The sequence below is a fragment of the Chionomys nivalis genome, chromosome 16, assembly GCF_950005125.1.
Source record: "Chionomys nivalis chromosome 16, mChiNiv1.1, whole genome shotgun sequence".
Taxonomy (NCBI): Eukaryota; Metazoa; Chordata; class Mammalia; order Rodentia; family Cricetidae; genus Chionomys; species Chionomys nivalis.
Window position 1 is genome coordinate 47,846,885 of NC_080101.1, and position 22,838 is coordinate 47,869,722.

General features: G+C 40.9%; 1 protein-coding gene across 13 annotated transcripts in view; it reads left to right on the forward strand.

The window, feature by feature from the left end:
- Positions 1 to 22,838, forward strand: part of Cspp1 (centrosome and spindle pole associated protein 1) — a 99,088-nt gene that overhangs the window by 54,433 nt on the left and 21,817 nt on the right. For 8 of the 13 annotated variants that reach the window (XR_009058409.1, XM_057790302.1, XM_057790304.1 and 5 more), the window contains 6 exons: positions 662 to 870; positions 2,967 to 3,088; positions 4,177 to 4,255; positions 6,030 to 6,159; positions 11,178 to 11,325; positions 19,270 to 19,422. Coding sequence is in view for 12 of the 13 variants with exons in the window: in XM_057790302.1 (XP_057646285.1) it covers positions 662 to 870; positions 2,967 to 3,088; positions 4,177 to 4,255; positions 6,030 to 6,159; positions 11,178 to 11,325; positions 19,270 to 19,422 (841 nt within the window). In the remaining variant the exon portion in view is untranslated. The remainder of the gene's footprint in view (positions 1 to 661; positions 871 to 2,966; positions 3,089 to 4,176; positions 4,256 to 6,029; positions 6,160 to 11,177; positions 11,326 to 19,269; positions 19,423 to 22,838) is intronic. The other 5 variants (XM_057790307.1, XM_057790309.1, XM_057790310.1 and 2 more) reach the window with 2 other exon arrangements.

A 22,838-nucleotide genomic window follows, 5' to 3' on the forward strand; every position in this document is an offset into this window, starting at 1 on the left:
TTTATTCTGGAATTAAATCACCTAAAGAGCATCAAGTTAAATAAATATATATGGAGTAATAGTTAAACATTATTTTGGTGTTCAAATATTTAAAAAACATAGAATGATATTTTTAAGTAAATATTAGTAGATGGCCCCTGAGGATTGTTTTTTTTTTTGGGGGGGGGGCAATAAATTTTTATTGAGCACAGCCTTGTTCACTGTTGACGTGTTGCCTGGGACTGCTATGGCACTGTGACTGAGTCAGGTGGCCGTAAGGAGACTGCGTGGCCTGCAGAGTTTTGTATCTTACTGTCTGATGCTGTGCAGAGAGCCTTGCTCAGGCTGCTCTAGGGGACACTTGGTCTCTCAGATGACAACTGGTAGAGAAGCGGCCTTGTGCTGTTCTGCAGCAGGGAGTTGGCGTCTGCCTGTGGTTGCTGTTTATTTAGTAATCATGAGACATTAAGTGATTTTTGTGCTTCTCAGGGAGCCTCAGTCACCCACTTATAAGAACCGGATCTTTAAAGTCTTTTATAGCTGCAAAAGTCTGCTATTGTGTAACTGTCTTAAGTGCCTGCTGGGATAGAGGGTCCTTGGAGGTCCTTGTCATCTTTAAACTTACGATTCTATATAACAAACAGGTGTGTTTTTGTTTTTGTTTTCTTTTTCTTTATTTTAGCCTGATAGACTAAAGCAATTTAGTTTGGCACCAAGACCCTTTGAAGAGATGATACCACCTGAGAGACCCAGAGTAGCTTTCCAGACTCCTCTCCCTCCTCTCTCTGCCCCGTCTGTCCCACCCATCCCGCCAGTCCATTCCGCCCCTTCTCAAAATGAAGACTTGCACAATGGACTCAGCAGCACCCTTGGTGACATGGTGCATCCCAGGTGCTTGTTTCAAACGTTTGTGTTTGGGAATTAGGTAAGGTGTCGTCTTCTGTTTAGGGGGTGTGCTGCAGCAGATGATGGTGGCCAAATAATCTCTTCGTATTCTTTGTTACTGATGCTCTTCTTCTCTACTCTTAGAAAAAGGAAAAATCTGCACTGTTTCTATTAAAGAGGGTTGATATTTTAGAGTGAATTGGTAAGAACATGTTAGTATTTTTAATGTTTTAACATAGAGAAGGTATGTGTCGTTCCGTTATTTCCACTTGGCAATCACTGAATTGTTTGTTCAGCTCATTCAGAAAAAAGTCTAATATGGCACATGTCTGTGTGGTTTATTTTAGCTCTGCCTCAGTTCTCTCTGGGCTTGTTCTAGGCTGTTGGGTTTATAAACCTGTAATACATAATTGAGCATGTCATTTCTGTAGGTAAAAACCTTGTTATACTAACCTGTACATAAGAAAACTCTGTAACACAGATATTTTCGGGTCTGTGCTTACTTTTCGCCTATGGTTGATGTGCTAATGTGTTTAAATGTGTAGATCATTTTCTTAGCCCTTTAACACATTTCTGAACTGTCCTTCCTTCCAGCAGGAGTTGGTCTTTTATTTGCTACTAACAAATTGTAGGGCTTTTCTTGCAGTCTTTATGAGGTGCCTCCTTTGTTTCCTTTAATGACTTCCCTGCTCCAAAGACAAAGACTGGAATTGCAGAGCCGGAAGTGGCTTCTGTATGGGATTAATGGTTGGAATGGGCGGCTTTTCTGGACTTTATGCAAAAATGTTTTCTTATTTGTAAAAGTTGGTAGTAGCACTTGTCTACAGTTGGAGGGTTGTGAAGTTTGACTCTTCTATGTATATGTACAATTTAGGAGTTGCTGATAATCACAGATTGCTTTCAGAACATTTAACCAGGGTTTTTATTTTATTTTTATTTTTCCTGGTGTATCTGGGTCAATGATCCTGATGTTGGACACACTGAATGACTAATAAGTGTGGGAATTGCTCACTGTTGGAGAGACTTTAGGGGGACCATGTTAATACTTATGTAACAGTCTAGAAAAGCCCCTCTTTCCTTTTGTTTCTTTAAAATGATTTGTCCTTGCTGTTTTTATCACTGAAGAATGCTGTTCTGGTAGAAACACATAGCTGTCTCCTACTCCGTAAAGAAATGTGGAAGTGTGAGCTTCCACACAGTTTATGAACTGTTAAAGATTGTATCGGGACATATGGATTTTCAACTAACCACATTATGATTGACTTTCTGGGAAAAACCAGTAAGCTTTACATGTAAAAAATATACCCTTTTGGGCTTGGGAGGTAGTTCAGTCATTAATGTACAAAACTGTGTGTTGGGTGTTTTGGGGTGAGTTTGTGTCCCAGTGCTGGGAGGTGGAGGCGGGATACCCAGGCTTGCTGACAGCCAGCCTAATTAGTGAGTTCTTGGCCGCTGTTCGACCTTATCTCAAAAAACCGAGTGAGCAGCTCCCAAGGCTTGACACCCAGGCTGACTAATAGCTTCTGCACTGGCACACGCTCATGTGCACATTCTCTCCCGCACACACACGGTCCTGTGTCCATGATGGACACAAGAGCACCCAAGCCGGCACATGCACACGCATAGCCACACACAAACACGCACTGTATGCATTGTAGTCCTGAAGGTGTGGAGATCTTTGTCCTCTGCCTCAATCTCTACTCTTACCACATTCCTCGAGCATCCTTTCCTCCGTCTCCGTAGAGACTGGGCATGCCTGCTTTTTGTTCCTTTAGCATTCTTTGTCTTGTCTTCTTTCACTGGATGCTGTCCTGTTGTGGTTGTTCGTTTCCATGTTATTACTGCGAGACAGGGAGCAAACTCTGTTTGCCATGGCAATAGTGACTATTGAATATTACTCAGTTGCTTTAACTTGTTTTCTTCTTATCACAATGCTCCGAAAGTTTTAAAATATTTGCTATTTGCTTTTTGATTGCTAATTTTTTGAGCAATTAGTACAAGATTGATTTTTAACTTCAATAATACTTTTTGTAAACTATTAAAATATCTTGATTAAAAGTAATAAAATATGGCAATAATTTTTCATTTTTCTTTTGCTATAGGATTGTGCCTCTGCCTCCACCTCCTCTACTCCCCCCTCTGGCTGCTAACTATCGAACGCCTTATGATGATGCATACTATTATTATGGTGCCAGAAATACACTGGATCCCAGTATTGCTTATTGTGAGTTTTCTATTTGGTAAACATATTTTTCTGGTGGTTTAGTAAGGATAATTGCTTTTATGGAGGCAATAACATACAAATGAAAAGGTACAGTAATTTATTTAATTTAAACATCTATTTATTGACAAATTCATACCTACTATCAAGTCCAATTTTATTACTTTGACACAATACATGTAAAGGATATTTTATGAAGAAAATAGATTGTTTTGGAGGCCGAATCTGCCCAAATAGCACATGTAAGCAGATGTGTGTGTGTGTGTGTGTCTATCTTTGGTCTTTTTCATTCTTCTTATAAGTTCACCGTGATTTAGTCATGGGGCTACAGTTTCCACTCTGTTAAATTTTTTAGCATAAAGTTTTATGAATTAAACTCCTGCATGCATTTTGGAGGACAAACTATAGCAATACCCATTTTAAAATCCAGTTGTGGCTGGAGGTAGGATCATGAGTTCAAGGCCATCTTGGGCCTCTTAGGAAGTTCCCAGTCAGCTTGTGTCATAAAACAAGGCGCAGTCTGTAATGAATCTTTTTCTGTCCACCAGTTCCCAAATAATGACACAGAGACTCCTTATTAATTCTGAAAGCTTGGCTTATATCTTAGGCTTGTTCCTAAGTAGCTCTAATAACTTAAATTAACCAATTTATATTAATCTCTGTTTTATCACTTGGCCATTATCTCTCTTCCATATTCCATCTTCTGTTTCCTCTCCTGCATTTCCCCCAGTCCTAGATTCTTTTTCCTCTTTCTTTCTCTCCCCGGAAGTTTTGCCCATACCTTTTGCCTAGCTGTTGGCCATTCAGCTCTTTATTACACCAATCACAGCAAATACATCTTCACACAGTGTACAAATATCTCATACCAACAGTCTTAAAACCAAAATAAAACTAATTGTGTTCATAGTTAATTTCCTTTTTACTTAGAGTTAAGAAATAATTGCCTTACATTTTCCTTTGTTCTTTTGCTAACTCTAACTCAGAAAGACACTGGTGTGTGGTAAAGCACTCTGTACACTTTCCTTTAGGGATGAGATGCTAATAGCAAGTCTTCTGAAATAAATGTGTTCTTTTCCTCCTTTCCCTTTAAGATGGCCCAGGAATGATTGGAGGACAGCCTGCCCCTCACGTCTCTGCCCCTGTCACTCACCAAGCAGCACAGCCTGTTGTGTAAGTTTTTACAGAAAATAATTTTTTCTTCTTTTACTTAAAAAAGTGCTAAAATATGTATAATATTAGATCTTCTAGCCTAATTACTTTAAAGAACACTTGTAGTTGTTTTTATTGCCTTTGTGACTTTACAGAACCATCCCCAGAATGCACCTCATCTTACAAACTGAACTGTGTACTGTGAAATCAGTCTGGTGCAACTCCATTTCCTCTCGGGACTTGCCTGGCAGCCACTATTCTGTGGTCTCTGCTCTTCTCCCAGAACCTCCTGCGGTGTTTTACTGGGACTGGCTTATGTCACTTAGCACAGGTCTTTAGTTTTCATCTGTGCTGTCATTTGTGTTAGGATTTTCAAGGCTGACAGCAGTTCCTCATGTGCCCACACCATCAGTTTCATGGCAGACACCGCAGCTGCCTTATTTTAGGTGTTGTTGCTATGCTGCTGGTAGAGTCCCTGGATAAGTGTCTTTCCAAGCTATTACTGTATATACCCAGAAATGTAAGTACTGGGTCACGTGGTAATGATTTTAAAAGTATTTTGGAGGAACTGCCATATAACTTTCACAGTGGTAAATACTGTTTTGCCTTCTCACTACCAGTGCACAAAGGTTCTAATTTTTCCACAGACTCCACACCAGTTTCCCTTTTCTGACTAGCTCGTTTAGTGCGAGGTGCTATTTCATTGTGTGTCCATATGTGTGGGTGCGTGTTGTTGGAGGTCAACCTTAGGTCTTACTCCTCAGGACTTCCCTAGCTTGTCTTTTGAGGCAAGATTTCTCTCTAGGCCCTGGGGCTCAGCTGTTAGACTAGGCTAGTGAGCTCTCGCGGTCTCTCCGTCTCTGCCTCACCTGCTGGTGTTACAGTTGTACTCCAGACAACACATCTAGGTTTTCATGTGCATGCTGGGCTCAGACGCAGGTCCTTGTGATCATATGGTGTCTTAGTTACTTTTATTATTGCTGTATAAATACCCTTAAGGGAGAAGGGGTTTATTTTGGCTTGTAATTCATCATGGTGGGGAAAACATGGTAGCAGGCAAGGAAAGCATGGTGGGATCAGGAGGCAGAAAGATTAATGCTTGTGCTCACTTTACTTTTCCCTTTTTCTAACTCCAGGATCTTAGCTCAGAGAATGCTCATTTCATAGTGGGTGGGTGGGTTTTCTGACCTCTGTTTACCTAATCAAGCTCATAGGCCTGCCCAGAGATGCTCTCCTAGGTGACTCCAGACCTCGTCACCCTTGGCAGACACTTCACTGAGAGAACTGTCTCCCCGTCCATCTTGTCACTGTAGTGCTGGGGACTGAACACAGATCCCTTGTAAATGCTTGGAAACATTCTGTTATTGAGCCACACTCCAGCCCTCAGTGTGGTTGTGATTTGTGTTTCTCTATTGATTGAGTGATGTTGAGCATATTTTCATGTGTTGCTGGCTGTTGGTATCTTCTTTAGAGAAGTGTTTACTAATCATTTGTTTGAGGTTAAATAAAAATTTGTTATCCTACCTTTTATTTACTTTTGTGTGTGTGTGTGCGGTGCACAGATGTGCTACACTGCACGTGGAGGCCGGGGGACAACTTGCAGGAGGGGCTTCTTTGCTTTTCCAAGTGGTCCTGGGCAGGGAAGAGCAGGTGCTGTACCTCCTGACCTATCTTGCTGACTTTTGTCTTAAAGATGGTTTTATATACCAGGCAGTTTTTGAGAATTGCTTTTGTTTTCTTCTGGAATTTGCTTATTCATATAATAAATTGATTCAAATTATTTATTGGATGTTAGGAATACCGTTGGACAGAATGAAAAGAAAACTTTAAGTGATCGGCTGATGAATTCAGGACTAATCTTTGAAGATAAACCAAAACCTTCCAAACAGTCACTTCAGTCTTACCAAGAAGCCCTGCAGGAGCAGGTATTCGTTCGCTCATTCATCTGGTGCTGATGATTTATTTAGAGCATAACTTAGACCCGAGGGGAAAACACTGACAGGCGGTACGGTAAGCTTTGAATTGGGTACCCTGGAGTGCTGTTAAAAACAGCAGTCTTGTCTGAGACAGCTAGGATTTCATATATAGTGAATATGGGACGGCTAGGGCTTCGTATATAGTGACTATGGACAGCTAGGGCTTCGTATGTAGTGACTATGGACAGCTAGGGCTTCGTATGTAGTGACTATGGACAGCTAGGGCTTCGTATGTAGTGACTATGGACAGCTAGGGCTTCGTATATAGTGACTATGGACGGCTAGGGCTTCGTATATAGTGACTATGGACGGCTAGGGCTTCGTATATAGTGGGTATCTGAGCTGCATGTCAGTTCGTAGACATCCTTGGTATAGTCAGGGAGCTTTATTCACTTTAGTTTTGTTATTTCCCAGTGTTTGTTCCTAGGGACTTCCTTTTTTATGTGTTGTATGTATGTATGTGGTTTCTCCTCTACCATGTGTTTGGAATTGAACTCAGGTAGTCAGGGTTGGTAGTAGGTTATTTGACTTTCTTAGCCGTCCTGCTGGCTCTAGAGAAACTGTTAGTGAACTGTTATCAGTTTAGATCAGCTAGGAGGGGCTAAGGCTCTGAACTCCTGGGAGAGAGCTAGGACGTCCAAGAGACACTTCCCTGGTCTCCTGTGCATAGGGCATGATGTAGGAGGAGACGGAGAGCCTGAGTATGATTCATGATTCAGATCTAGGAGACTGCAGAGGCACAAACCGATGGGGATACATTGCTGGAATACTTTGATGAAGTACACTGGCTTGTCTTGTAGTTTATATTCGTTAAAGCAAACTTAGGAGTTTGTAAAGGTTTCCCATGGACAAGATTCAAGGCATATGTCCACATTATAGAGTATGGTTTTTGCTGTTTTGTTTTCTTGAGGTAGGGATTCATGTGTCGCAGAACCCGCTCTGTGGTGAAGAAAAGATGGCCTTGCAGTCCCAGTCCTCCTGTTTCCTGCTCTCTCCTTGGTGCTGCCGTTTGTGTGTTAAAGGATTGATCTTAGGACTTTCTAGGCAAGAGCGCCACATTCCTAGTCCCTTGTCAATTTTTACGAATATATCCATCATTTTTAATTATGTGTCTATGTCTGTGTGCAGGAGCGCTGATGGCACAGTGGTGCGAGAATCCCAGGAGCTGGAGTTTCAGGCACTTGTGAGCTGCGCTGTGTGGGAGCCCAGCTTAAGTCCTGTGCAAGAGCAGTACTCATGACTGCCCCAGCCCCTTGTAAAATAGTTTTATTCAGTATTTTTTGTTTTGTTTTGTTTTGTTTGTTTGTTTGTTTGTTTGTTTTATTTTTCGTGACAGGATTTTTCTGTGATAATAAATAGCCCTAGCTGTTCTGGTACTCACTGTGTAGACCAGAGACATGTCTCCCTTGCCTCCAGAGTGCTGGGGTTGAAGGTGTTCAGTCCCACTGCCCACTTTTGTTTTTTGTTTTTGTTTTTGAGACAGGATCTCATTGCATGTCTGTAACTGGCCTGAAACTCACTCTGTAGACCAGGCTGTCCTCAACTCAAAGAAAACTCTGCCTTCTGAGTGCTGAGATACAGATTTGTACATTATGTCCTTAAGCTTATCTGGATTTCCTCAGTAACTTTGGTAATAGTTGCACTTCATCCCTGATTTGTGAAAGTTTGTTCCCCCACCCCTGCACTTCTGTTCAGTTTGGCTAAGGGTTTGTCAGTCTTGTTAATCTTGGCAAAGAGCCAGCTCTTCATTACATTAATAATAATAATAATAATAATTCTTTTTCTTCTTCTCCTCCTCCTCCTTCTTTTTTAATCCCTAACTTAAATTCTCTCTTCTTGTCTATTCCTTTGGTTGTTTTTGTTCTTGTTTTTCCAAGGTCTTCAAGTGCATCATTAAGTTATTGATGAGATCTTTTCAGTTATTTGATGTGCTCACTAATGCCATATCCTTTCCTCCTCCTTCATTATGTCCATACACATAGTATATTGTGTTTTTATTTTCATTAACTCTAGAAATTGACTCAGTTTTCATCAGTGTATATGTTTAACTCACGTGAGTTTGTGTATTTTTCCCTTTCTCTTGTTGATATTCAGCTTTATTCTTTTGTGAGCAGATAAAATGTGGTATGTTATTTCAGTTTACCTAAATTTGTTTAGACTTACTTTGTGTCCTAATATGTGGTCAGTTTTGGAGAAAGTTCTACAGGTACTGAGAAGAACATGCATTCTCTAGTGTTTGGGTGAAGTCTACTGTAAATGTTCATTAGATCCATTTGGTTTATGGTGCTATTTAACTTCCGAGTTTCTCTGTTATGCTTTTGTCTAGGTGATTTGTTTCTTAGTGCAAGTGGAGTATTAAAGTCACCCACTATCATTATGTTGTGATTTTAGATCTAATAGTGTTTCTTTTATGAACTTGGATGCCCTTGGGCTTCGTGTGCAAACGTTCAGTATGATAATATTCTCTCGCTGAATTTTCCTTTTAATGAGTATGAAATGTCCTCTCTTTTGACTAAGTTTGTTTGAAATTTATTATTTTGTCAGATATTAGACTAGCCAACCCTGCTTGTTTATTATGATTATTGTTGTTGTTATTGTTTTAAATCATTATTTTGTTTTTTCGAGACAGGATTTCTCTGAATATCCCTGGCTGTCCTAGAACTAGCTCTGTGGACCAGGCTGGGCTTGAACTCACAGAGATCTGTCTGCCTCTGCCTCCTGAGTGTTGGGATTAAAGGCGAGTGCCACTACCGCCCAGCATGTTATTTGTAACAATACCTTTTCCATCCTTTCATCAGAGGTGGTGTCTATGGTTGATGGCAAGTTGTGTTTTTTATAACAAGCAAAAAGATGGATCCGGTTTTTTAATCTAGTCTTGTTAGTTTGTGTTTTTTGCTGGGAAATTGAAACACTTATTATTGGAAATTTTTTTTATGTTTTATTTTTTTGTTTTTTTTCGAAACAGGGTTTCTCTGTATTTTTGATCATTGTTTATTAATTCCTGTTATTTTGTTGTGATGTTGTTTTCTTAGACTTCTTATGGTCAACTGTATTGGGATTATTTATTCCCTGTACTCGTGTGTATGCTTAATCTCTTCACACTAAACTGTTCTTTATAGTATCCTCTGTAGAGCTGACTTAGCGAGCCTAAGTTCTTTAAATGCAGCTTTATCGCGAGATGTTTCTCCTTCCATCATGGCAGTTTCCTTGGGTGTAGTAGTCTGTCTGGGTTGGCGTCTGTAGTCCTTCAGAACTTTATACCCAGGGCCTTCTGGCTTTCACACACTCCACTGAAAGTTTAGGTGCTATTCTGATGGAACTGCCTTTGTGTGGAACTTGGACTTTCTCTCTTGCAGCTTCCAATATTCTTTCTTTGCTATTGGGGAATTTTTGTTTTTTTTTTGGTTTTTTGAGACAAGGTTTCTCTGTAGCTTTGGAGCCTGTCCTGGAACTAGCTCTTGTAGACCAGGCTGGCCACGAACTCCCAGAGATCCACCTGCCTCTGCCTCCCGAGTGCTGGGATTAAAGGCCTGCGCCACCACCGCCCGGCCTATTGGGGAATTTTTTTTTTTCCTGATCCTTTATGTTTGGTGTTCTTTGTGTCTGTCATCCCTTGATTAGTACTTTCCCCCTCAGATTTGAGATATTTCTTTCAATAATTTTGTGGAAAATATTTCCTGTGCCTTTGAACTGGGGTTCTTTTCCTTCTATACCTATGATTTGTATGTTTGGTCTTCTTAGAGTGTTTCAGAGTTCCTGTGTGTTCTGTTGCTGGGGTTTGTCTTTTTGTTTGTTTGTTTTTTAGATGAAACATTTTGTTTGACCAGATGGTTTATTTCCTCTAACTTGTGTTTAAGGTTGATAGTCTCTACCTGTTGATCCAGCCTGTTGATGGGGCTTTACGCTCATCTTTTTGTTGCACTTCCTAAGTTTTTGTTTTCTTCAGAGATTCTGTCTCTATATTAAGCTGGGTTTTCACATTATTTTCATTATTTCATGCAGGCGTTCATTTGTGCTTTTGTAGTCTTCATTCAGGCATTTGCTCATTAACTTTTTTGAGTTCCTTGAACATATAGTTGTTTGAAATCATTGTTTTGTTTATCAGCTAAGTTGCTGTTCTCAGGGAATGGGGCAGAGTGCTGTCTTGGTTATTCATGTTTGTGTTTTTTTTTATGGGATGTGGGCATCTGGAGTTAGATGGTTGATGGTGTTTCTTGGTGTGGATATCTGGTCTTGCCTTTATTGGATGTGTGTGAGCTTTGCTGTTGCCCCAGTTTGTTAGATTATGGGCCAGCTGAACGGTGGTTTGTTTCCGGTTTGGGTCACTGTGTCGATGTAGATGGAGTTGTCAGCTCTTCTTTGCCTAGAGAGGACAGGAGTAAACTTGCTGTTTGCTTAGATTCTGGCTGCTGAGATCAGAAGTATAATGAGAGCTCTCTGGATTCTGCTGTGGTTCTTAGATGGCAGTGTGGGAGTCACAGTGCTTGTGGACAGTGCTCTGTGGAGCGTCCATGCTGAGCTGTGGGGTGGGTTGACTGGTGGGCCTGGGAACTGGGTCTAGGGGTCCCTACCCAGAGTCAGGTCACAGTACTCCAGGCTGGCCAGAGAGCTGGGGTAGGTAGAGTGCCTGGCAGCACTTGGGTCTTCCAGGAGTCTTGTGCCTACTAGGGGATCTGGGTCAGACTCCCCCAGTCCTGGAGCAGCACAGTGGGTGTGATGTCTAAGGGGCCAGAGGTCAGGTGGACTGGATATGGGGGTTGGCTGAGGGCATTTCCTTAAAGTTCCAGGTCAGATTTCTGTAGTCCTAGATCAGCGTTCTTATTTGCAATTCTTAACTTTGTAGTAAAGAAGTGTCCTTAAAAATGTGCATTTTTTAAACCAGAAAAATGAAGTGGTAGTATTGCTGGTCTCTTGTCTCGGGCTCCTATGCATCAGTATTTACTTTAAGCATATCTTATGTTGTCAAGATTCGGGAAAGAGAAGAAAGAAAGAAGAAAGAACGTTTAGAAAAAGAAGAATATGAAGCTAAATTGGAAGCTGAGATGAGAATTTACAACCCCTGGGGGAAGGGCGGAGGTGGTGCGCCTCTCAGAGATGCCAAAGGAAATCTGATAAGTATGATGTGTCCGAGAACTTGCTTTTAAATAAATTGTTTCCAGTGTTTTCAGAGAGAAGAAAGAAAGAGGTGGGGTTGAGACTATATAATAAGGTTTTATTTTATGATTTAATGCAAAGGTGCTCTCCTGATTATGAATATAATAGATGTTACAAAACCTTTCTTCTGCAGAATAACATACCTTCCATTCATGTAATAACCACCAAACTGCAAAAAATAATTCATGTTGGTGCTTATCCAGACTAGTATGGTGTGTGTGTGTGTGTATATATATATATATATAATTATAATATAGTATAATATATTAGAGTGTATTTTTTTATTGAAGGTATTAAAACTCATAAGTTTATTTTAGACTAATAAAAATTACAAATAAGTAACTGGAATAATTGTGGGAAAGGATCTGCTTTTAATTCATATAGGGCATAGACGTGTTCATTATATGACTTCTTTAATTCATATAGAGCATAGACGTATTCATTATATGACTTCTTTAATTCATATAGAGCATAGACATGTTCATTATATGACTTCTTTAATTCATATAGAGCATAGACGTGTTCATTATATGACTTCTTTTGTGCTGGGGCATCTTCATTTCAGAAACTCTGGCAGGCTGCAGAGTTATAATCCTTCAGTTATGTGTATTTATTTATTCATTCTTTAATGTTTGCTTGGCGTGGTGGTACAACCCTTTAATCCCAATGCTTGGAAGGCAGAGATAGATGGATCTCCTTGAGTTAGAGATAGCCTGGTCTACATAGCAAGTTCCAGGCCAGCCAGAGCTACATAGTGTTAACCCTGTATCAAAAAAAAAAAAAAAAAAGCTAGTTTATAAACATTGTTACCTACGTTGAATAATTTTTGGCTCCCTGTGGCTAAGTAAAGATAGTTTGGGTTTAGCTGTAAGCCACATAGGGTCTAGAGAGAGGACCATGGAAACGCTAAAAGAGTGACAGACTTGTGGACGTGCAGAGCTTAGAATTCTTATGGATTATGCCTGCTGTTAAATATATTTCAGGTGTATCTGAGCCCACTTAATGAGGTGACTCTTTCCCCCCAAACTATTTTTTTCCTTTTGGAAGACTAAAGCTTCTGTTGCCGTTTCCTAATAGATGAGGTGATTTTAGATGTTGCACAGGTGGACATTTCTTATTTGAAGTATGTATTGAATATGTTAGGACACTAATTTTCATTCACTTACTCGTGTTACTGTAATAGCCCCTATTATTAAGGCAGTTAGTTAAACAGTGCTGTGCCAAGCCTGTCTCGGAGGCTTATGGCAGTGCGAGCTTCGTTCCCATGTCTCTAAGAGAGGCGATGTCTTCCACTGAACCACTGCTCCATTTTAGAATCCCTTCCTTCTTGGCTGCACAGCGTGGGTCGGATCCAGAAGTAGTGAAGATGAGTGGAGGGTTCTGTGGTCCTAGCCTAGGACTGGAGCATCATTGTCTCTGCCTTCACTTAGCTGTCCCAGCCTCTCCCAAGAGCTTCTGCTCAGGGTGGCGAAGTTTGCTTTTTTGTTAGCGCCCAGGAAGAGGCCTGGGACTGACGATGAGTGTGTGACTAGTTGTAGCCTAAGGAAACTGGAGTCATGGGTTGTCAGAAATACTCAGTTCCTAGTGGAGGAGGCCCCATCAGACATTGGAAACAGTGCTTCCAGAACTTTCCAGGAGGACTAAAACAATATAATTATGGGGTAAGTTTGAAGTGAAGTGTGGATTCTTGGATTGTAAGACACTGGTTTAGAACTGCTTACCCTGGAGGAGGTTTCTGTTTTAACTAGTAATGTTTAATCTACTTCGTGCTGCTATCCTCACATGAAACAGAGAAAAATGTATTTATGAAGGACAGTGAAACTTGATACTATACTATATTTTAGTTGTATAGTATGTTTGATGCTATACAATACTGTAGTCAAAGTAATGAGTCACTCCTAAGTAGTACTGAGTTCTGCAGTGGGTGCTGTATTAGAGATGGGGAAGCATGGCTTCGGTGTTGCATTGAGATGATGGGGAGTGGACTGTGATGGCCAAGTGCGACTGTGCGCTTGCAGCTAACCAATGGTGCTGCTTGCTTCTGGACCTAACTCCTTTTGTTCACTTTCTGTCTTCTGATGGAGAGAAACCAAAGGGTGTGAGTCTTCACTTCTCACCCCTTGATCTTTTTAAGGGAAAATATTTATTAATGAAATAAAGTAGAACACATCGTTTTTAAGTAAGCTCCTGTTTTAATTGTTTGTACCACAATTCAGTGTTCTTCATTCACTAGAACTCTTTATTTAAGGTCCTATAAAAGCTAACGTATTGTAAAATGTTCGAGTAGGTGAATGGATAAGCTTGTTCTGTGTGTGTGTGTGTGTGTGTGTGTGTGTGTGTGTGTGTGTGTGTGGAGGGGGAGCTACTTAGCAAATCAAAGGAGTGAATTGTTGGTGCACATAATATGTGAGACTCAAAAGTTCTGATAAGGAAAAGATCCATTCTGATAGTTACCTTTGTACATTTCTGTTCCATGACTTTCTCACAACAGCAAAATTCTAAAGAACTTGTCCGTGGTTGTAGGTTGGGAATATGAATTATATGAAAGGTGGCAAGATAGGTGTTTTGGTGGTTGAACTTTGCAAAAATTAACTGCTTACACTGGTGTTACTTGAAACTATATGTGTTAAAACGTTAGCAGCTATACAGCAGTGGTTCTCAACCTTGTTAATGCTGCAACCTTTTAATACTGTTCCTCACATGGTGACCCCCGCTGTAAAATTATTCCTTTTTTTTTTTTAAAGATTTTTATTTATTATGTATATAGGTTTCTTCCTTCATGTATCCTGCAGTACAGAAGAGGACATCAGATCTTATTACAGATGGTTGTGAGCCACCATGTGGTTGCTGGGAATTAAACTCAGGACCTCTGGAAGAGCAGCCAGTGCTCTGTTCCTCTGAGCCATCTCTCCAGCCACCATAAAATTATTCCTTTACTACTTTATAACTGTAATTTTGCTACTGTTATGACTCATAATGTAAATATATAATATGCAGGATACCTGATATGTGACCCCCAAAGGAATTGAGACCCACAGGTTGAGAACTGGTGTTATACACAAAAAAATATATGGCCAGCAGGAAACTAAATTCCCAAATGAAAAGTCTGAACACTCGAGAGATGCTTGGTAGTCTCTCAGTCCTGGGAGAGGTGTGCTGACCAGTCTGTCATGTGTGTTTGACAAAGTAATGCCTGTCTTTACCTCAGGTCTACTGAGGTCAAATTTGCATATAACAAAATTAGTCTTTGAAAATTTTCTGATGTTTGCCATTTCTAAATCATTTCTTAAAACCATTTCTACCACATTCAGGAGGGGAGTCCCTCTGTCCTCTTACAGCCCTTTGCCCCCTGAAACCTGCCATCTGCTTCCGGGGTGCCAGTGTCGCCTTTCAGTTTTGATGATTTTCTTCCAGAGTGGTTTTGTGAGATTCTTGTTTTCTTTTCTTTTCTTTTCTTTTCTTTTCTTTTCTTTTCTTTTTTCTTTTCTTTTCTTTTCTTTCCTTCCTTCCTTCCTTCCTTCTTTCTTTCTTTCTTTCTTTCTTTCTTTCTTTCTTTTTTAAAGATTTTTATTTGTTATGTATATACAGTGTTCTGTCTGCATATATGCCTACTCGCCAGAGAGGGCACCAGATCTCATTTCAGATGGTTGTGAGACACCATGTGGTTGCTGGGAATTGAACTCAGGACCTCAGGATGAGCAGTCAGTGCTCTTAACCTCTGAGCCATCTCTCCAGCCCAAGATTCTTATTTTCTGTACTGTGTGGTGTTGCATTGTTTCTGAGGTGCTGTCATTGCATGGCTGCTCACAGTGGACAGGTACCTGGCTTGTTTCCAGTTTAAGGACATTGGGAATAGAGTCACTGTAAGCCACTGCTTCTCAGTCTGTTGCTTGCAGCCCTTTCAGGGATCAAATGACCCTTTCACGGGGTCCCTTAAGATCATTGGAACACACAGATATCTATATTACAATTGGTAATAGTAGAAAAATTACAGTTATAAAGTAGAACAATAATTTTATGATTAGGGGGTCACTACCATATGAAGGACTGTATTAAGGGGTTACAGCTTCAGGAAGGTTGAGGCCTCTGTGCAAATGCACACTTTTATTTCTCCTGGGTGCATGCTTAGGAATAGGCTCAGTTGGTCCATAATGTTTTGTTTGCTTGTTTCTTTTTATCTTTGTTAGAAACTTAACTGTTTTCCAAATTGTGCCTTTTTCATTAGCACCAGAAAAACACAAACTTTCCAATGCTCTGAACTCTCCCCAGCATTTGAGTTTAGCCATTCTGTGCTATGTGTAGATACTCTATAAAAGAGTTGCAGAGGTACAATGAGAGTACCTTTCAGTGTGTTTTCTTCATAGTGGACATTTATGTAATCATGGCACAATTATAGAAGCTAGAAGCAAATCGACACTGTACTGTCAATGAAATTGTAGACAGTATCTAAATTTTGACAGTTACCCCTACTGTCTTCTTCCTATTCCAAATGCTGTAGTACACTTAGTTGCCTGTCTTGTTTATTGATTAATTTATATATTATTACCGTGCACGTGTGTTTGATGTGTAAGTGCTGGCTCTGGTGTCCCGCACAGTGTATGGAGGTCAGAGGGCAGCACTGGGAGTCCCTCTGCTTCTCCGTCATAGTCTGTGATAGGGAGTCTAGCTCGGGTGGAGGCTGGCGCTGTGCTTGCTTGTACCTCCTGAACCTCTTATAGGCCCACCGTTGTCTTTAACCTGCAGTCTGTGACAGTTGTCTCTGTATCTGGCTGTTTATTTGTGTACGCATGAACTTTTATGAATTTCCTGGACCACTCAGTCCATCTATCCAACATAGTGCATCACTTCCTGGTTTTTACTATTCAGAGTTACTATGGTAAACTCTTCATGTCTGACTTTGTGCTTACATCATACACTTGTCTGTTTTGTAGTAAGTTTGAAATTTAGATGTTGAAGTTTCTTTTCTTTTTTTTCTTTCTTTTTTTTTTTTTTTGGAGATAGGATCTCCCTGTGTAGTTTTGTATGCCCTTGAATTGTAGACCTGTGTGCCAGCCTCTCATGTGCTGGGATTACGGGTGTATGTCATGATCCCTCCTTGGCCCTCCAAAGTTGTGCTGTTTGCAAGATTGCTTTGACAATCCAGTTACTTATTTTACTAATAGTTGGTCATTTTTTCCCTCCACATGTGGTGTGGTTTTCTTCGGAATTACATTGACCACACAGATAATTTTGGTACAGGCATCATCTTAACACTATTGACTCTTTTGATGAGCTAGTGTGTACTGTCTATCCCTGACTACTGATGAACTAGTGTGAACTGTATATTTTCTGACTGCTGATGAACTAGTGTGAACTGTCTCTCCCTGACTACTGATGAGCTAGTGTGTACTGTCTATCCCTGACTACTGATGAGCTAGTCTGTACTGTCTATCCCCTGATGCTGGTGAGCTAGTGTGAACTGTCTATCCCTCACTACTGATCTAGTGTGAACTGTCTATCTACTGACTGCTTTTAGTTAATTTCTCTAATCAGTATTTTATAGTTTTGAATATCAAATCCTATAATATTTTGCCAGTTGTATCACCAAGGTTTTCATGTTTTGATGCTATTTTAGAAATTGCCTGTTTCTTTTTTTTTTAAAAGTATGTGCATGTATGTGTGTTCTTTTTGTGTGTGGGTGCACGTGTGTGTACCTATGAGAGGAGACTAGATGTTGACATTGGGTGTTTTCTTTAATTACTCTCCACATTTTCACTGAGGGAAGGCCTTCCAGCTAGACCCAGAGCTCACCAGTATGACCAGTATAGAAAGCTAAGTTAGCTGTCTCCGGGAGTCTTTTGTTTCTACAACTTCTGAGTGTTGGCATACAGTCTGGTCTCCATTGCCTACCCAGCATGTTCTGGCCCTCAGAGCTGCTGCTTGCCCAGCAAGTGCACTAACCCCGAGCCATCTTCCCAGCCCCGCCCTCTCTTTGGCGTGTTTGTTGTGACATTTACAGCTCTGTAATTCTGTACTTTGATTCTGTTTAGCACCCTCCTCACCACAGCCTCGTTATGTCGGGTCGGTGTGCGTGTTGCCACAGGTCAGAGGACAGCATGCGGGAGCTGGTGTCTGCACCTGTGCAACCTGCACACTGAGCTGAGGCTTAGCAGTCAGGGCCCCATTTCTATTCTTGACTTTATTTTAAAAAGGATGTGTGTGTGCGTGTCTTCCTATCCGTTCATGGAGCTTAGAAGAGGGCATCAGCGCCCTTGACGCTGACGGTCCCAGGTTCGTGAGCTGCCAGAGTAAGTTGTGGGACTGAACTCTTGGCCCTTACAAGTCTTTAACTGCTGAGCCGTCTCCCCAGCTCCTCTCGTTTTCTTTTTCTTGATAGTTGTGTGTGTGTGAGAGTCTGTGGGCATGTGCATGCCGTGGTGTGCATGCTGTGGTACGCATGTGCAGGCCAGAGACTGACTCAGGAGTCAGTTCACTCTGCCCTGCTGGAGGGGGTCTTGCTTTCCAGGCTAGCCGGCTTCCACACACTCAGCTCCTGGCAGATTTCCCGGACCTTGCTGCAGGAGACCTGGGGTTTAGATGTGGGCCACCACATTTCCGTCTGTTTTCCTATGTGTGTTAGACTTGTGTAACAAGCGGCTTTCTAGCCAATAGGATATCTTTCATTGACACATTTTTCTGTTTATTTACCTTGAAGATCTTATATTTTCTAAGCCCAAGACGGCCTAAATGTAGTATGAGGATGTAAACTCTCATTATTCTGAGCTGTGTTCTCCTGGGCATGTTGCATGTTAATTGGACTGTGTGGAATGGTATATTGCTTATGAGTCACATTCAGAATACATCCTTGAAGGTAATGCTCTTCTGGTGGATAATTTTTATATCTGTGTGTAAGCTCACTTTTATTGTTGTTATTCCAGTGTTTTGGAAGGAGTAGGTTATAAATATGACTTTTAACACTGGAGTCCTAGAAACGTACAGATCTGTTTCTGAGACTGGGGGCTTGACCCAGTTGTCACATGTCAGAAAAACAGCCTTCCAGTAGACCTAGGTGTGAGCTGCTTGCCAGACACAGCAAGTCTGTTGCTAGGCGACACACCACCCCAGGCTAATGTTTCAAACTAAGAAGTGCATGCTACTTTGTGGTTCTTCAGATAATAATTTTTGAGGGTCCCCCCTTCCCCCCACTTTCCTGGTTGTTTCTGTTTGATGCTTAAGCCTGAGGTTGTAGTATAAGATGTCTCCGCCATGGCTTCCATGTTCAGCTCAGAAAGCTTCAGCTTCTTCTCTCCAGATCTCTCCATAGCACCCTGCAGTACCAAAAGTGGCCGTTGGTTTTCCCGGCAGCGAGCAGATCAGTGCTAATGAGGATGGAGCGCATGTCTTTTGTGGAGCAGCCCTGGCGTCATAGGTCGTGCCCTGGCACTGGCCTAGTCTCGCGTGAAGTCATACGGAGACCGCAGTTGCGAAGAGACTGGGGTTCCACATTTTGAGGAAGGGTTGCTAAAGAATTTGTGGATGCATTTGAACACTCCACATGAACACGCTTTCTGCTGATTGTTTCCAGGAGAGCAGGTGGTTTGGAGCAAACTTCCCTCTGTCTTATTTTGAGTTTCACTGTTTGTTCCATACTAAAGCAATTCTGAGTTCTGAACTGGCAGTGGGTGTGTTAATATGGCTTGGATAGAATGACAAAGATTTATATCTCCTTAATTTGGGTACTGGTCTTGAGTTGATTTCACAGTCTCTTTAGAGCGTTCAGTGCGGGTGCTTCAGAGCTGCAGCAGCATCTAGACACTCACGGTGTTGTCCTGTTTTAATCTCTGCTTTCTTGTTTTTAAATGTATTGAGTTTAAGTAATTGTAGAAATGTGTTTATTGAAATAAATGGATTATTTTCCCCTCTCAGCTGATTTGAATAGGATGCACAAACAGAATATAGATGCCTACCATAACCCAGATGCAAGACCATGTGAAGACAAAAGGGCTGTTGTATCTGTAGACCAAAATTTAGCCACTTCAAATGCTGAGAACCTAGAAGATTCTGCAAATAAAAACTCAGGTTTTTAATCACATTCTTATTAAAAAAATTTCTAATGCTGTTCATGTCACTTCTGTTCTTTGATAAAATTCTTACTGTAATTTTGAAAATTTGCTACTATGAATTAGGAAGCATAGAGTATTTTCTTTCCTTAATGTAGCTTCTTTGAAAAAGAGAATAGGGAAAGGTGACTTAACAGCGGCCATTTCTCTCCTGCTCTGTGACTTGCTACTGCTCTGTGACCTCTGCAGCTGCTGCTAACATTTTCCTTTCTGTGCTGGAGGGTCGGTCTTTGCACATACATACAGTTTGCTCCTCATACCCAGGACTGCATCAGTGAGAAAGTATTTGGTGATAAATTATACAGGAAACTAGGTTTTTGTTTAAGTGATCTCTTTCCCTCCACATTGTACAAAACCTGAAAGTTTAGTCTCGGATTCCACCTTCCTGCCGGCAGAGCTGACGCACCGTTAGCAGCATCCTGAACCAAGTTTCTGTATGGTGGAATTACTCAGTATCTTTTTCCCATGGTTTGCTGGGAAAGTTGGCATCTTTCATATGTGTGTGTATATGCTATGCATTTCAAAACCAAAGCAAATGTAAAGAATACACATCTCACACTGTATCGATGCTGATAACAGTGACTTTATTCACTATAAAATTCTGCTTTTGCACTTTTATAGTTTTTTTATTGTGGTTTTGACTCCGCTTTTACACTTTTATAGACGTTTTGATTATAGGAAAAAGATTTACAGTAGGAAGTTCTTCTGAAACAGGTTTTATGCAGGTCAGAGGGGCTGTGATGCTGATCACAGTACTGGTCTCGTCTGTGACCCGCACTTTGAAGAGGGTTGTTTGCTGGTTTTGTAGGCAGCCCCATTCCATGTGTGCACTGAGGCTATGTGGAAGAAGGTTTTTTTTTTTTTTGTTTATTTATTTATTTATTTATTTATTTATTTATTTATTTATTTTGTGTGTGTGTGGTCTTTTAAGACAGGGTTTATCTGTGTAGCCCTGACTATCCTGGACCAGGCTGGCCTTGAACTCACAGAGACCCACCTGCCTCTTACTCCTGAGTGCTGGGCTCAAAGGCATGAACTCACAGGAGATTTTTACTGTTTGTGTCTAGCTTCAGTTTTTAGAATTCTTTTTTTTTTTTTTTTTTTTTTTGATTTTTTGAGACAGGGTTTCTCTGTAGCTTTTTGGTTCCTGTCCTGGAACTAGCTCTTGTAGACCAGGCTGGCCTCGAACTCACAGAGATCCGCCTGCCTCTGCCTCCCGAGTGCTGGGATTAAAGGCGTGCGCCACCACTGCCCGGCTAGTTTTTAGAATTCTAAAATTAGAAACTTTGATTTTTGTAAAATTATTTTTTTAATCTGAAATTGTTCAGTATAGAGGAGGAACAACCAATACTTTTTCATCTTACTGAATTTTAGCTCCCGTTGAGTGCCGCTCATCCTAGCTGCTGCTTCTGGGGCTCTTGGTACTGTGGGTCTCCCCATCTCTTCACGCACAGTAGGGCTTGCAGCTCCGGGAGCTCAGGACTTACTCTGTTAGCTATTTGCTTGTAGACATAGCCACTGCAAAGTACAGTGTCCATGACCGTCCCAAGTGCATAAACCTCACTGAGCATGCCCAGCAAACTCTGACCTGTATGTTTTTCTGTAGTATCTCAGGTTTTCCCCCGGAGTGATACTTTATCCTCAAGACATTAAAACTGTCCTAAAATGTTTGGTTTCCTCATTTTATGTGAATTGAAATTTCCTAGGCTTTCTTTCTTGACTCACTTTGTAAATATAAGAAAGTACCCAATGCTCCCTGCTGTGTGCTGTGCCGTGTACATGTCCATGAGTGCTGTGTGTGGAAATGTGCACACAGGCACACAGCTGTGGACGTGGACATATATATGTGCTGCTTTGGGAAACTTAGATGTATCTGAAACTTTCTTTTATTTATGCTTTTAAGCTTCATTGTCCTCTGACGTTTTGTCTTAATTGGACTTCTTTTGTTCTTTTGTTATTTTTAGACAGTGTCTCACTATGTAGTCCTGCTTTTCCTGGAACTCAGTGTGTCACCAGGCGAGTCTCAGACTCATAGAGATCTGCCATCCTCTGCCTCCCCAGTGCTAGGACTAAAGGTGTGTGCCACTGCTCCCAGCCTCAATAGGCCTGCCTTTGAATCTCTCAGTGTCTTTTGTTAGTGAAAAATTGAGACAGGCGCTCACTATTAAGGCCATAGCCTCTCCTGTGCGGGGATTATAGGTGTGCACCACCCTGCCTGACTCATGCTCTTAATTTTCTTTTACCTTATGGTTCTTAAGTGAACTGCTATGAAATCCAACACTAATGTGGCTTCATTTTTTTTTTTTTTTTGTAGTCACTATGATAGCTAGTTACATGTCTTTTTTCTTTTTTGGTTTTTCAAAACAGGGTTTCTCTGTCTAACAGTCCTGGCTGTCTTGAAGCTTGCTTTGTAGTCCAGGCTGGCCTCGAACTCACTGAGATCCCCTGCCGCGGCCTCCCTAGTGCTGGCTTACAGGCACACACCACCACTGCCCTGCATCAGGTCTCTAATCATAGTGGCTCCCTACACTTTGAAAACAGTTTTTTTTTTTTAACAGATTTATCTCATCTAATATTTCTTTCTTTGAATTGTCACAAAATTCAGATTTTCAGGGAAATTAAGATAAAAGACAGGTACTCACATTTATTTCACTGTCCGCTTTCTACAGCGCCCAAGATTTAAACGAACCTTCGCGGGCTCAGTTTGCTTTCAGTGGAACCTTTTTTTTTTTTTTTGATAAAGTTCTCATGATGTTCAAGGCTTAATTTGACTTGATTTATCTGTTAATCCAATCTGCAAAACATTGGTGAATTTAAATAAATACAAAGGCATAGGGGACCTGAACTGCTAAACTCTCAAGTAGTTTTCCATAAGATCACACAAATAAGGGAGGGAAAACCCATCAGATTGACAGTAAGAATGAGTAACTGAGCATGGAGACACACGCCTGTAATCCCAGCCTTAGGAGGTAGAGGCAGAAGGATTGCTGCAGATTTGAGGCTAGCCTGGTCTACATAGTGAATTTCAGACCAGTCATGGATACATAGTAAGATCCTATTTCAATAAACAAAACCAACCAAACAAAAAAGAATAAATCAGTAATTTAAGAATAATATAAAAGTTACTTGAGTCTTAAATTTAAATGTCATATTTTTTTCTGCATTCAAAGAGCTTCCTAGGGAATGGTTTTCAAATAGCTTTTCTGAAATAAATTCCTTTGAGATTTATAATGCTGTTTATAAGAAGCCTATACTCCAGTAACCTATTGTTCCATTTATATCCCTTAAAAAGATATTCTGTGTGTGTTACAGATACAAGGCCCGTGTATGCTAGCATTGAACTCGGTAGTTTTTAGAAGCAAAACCTATCATAGT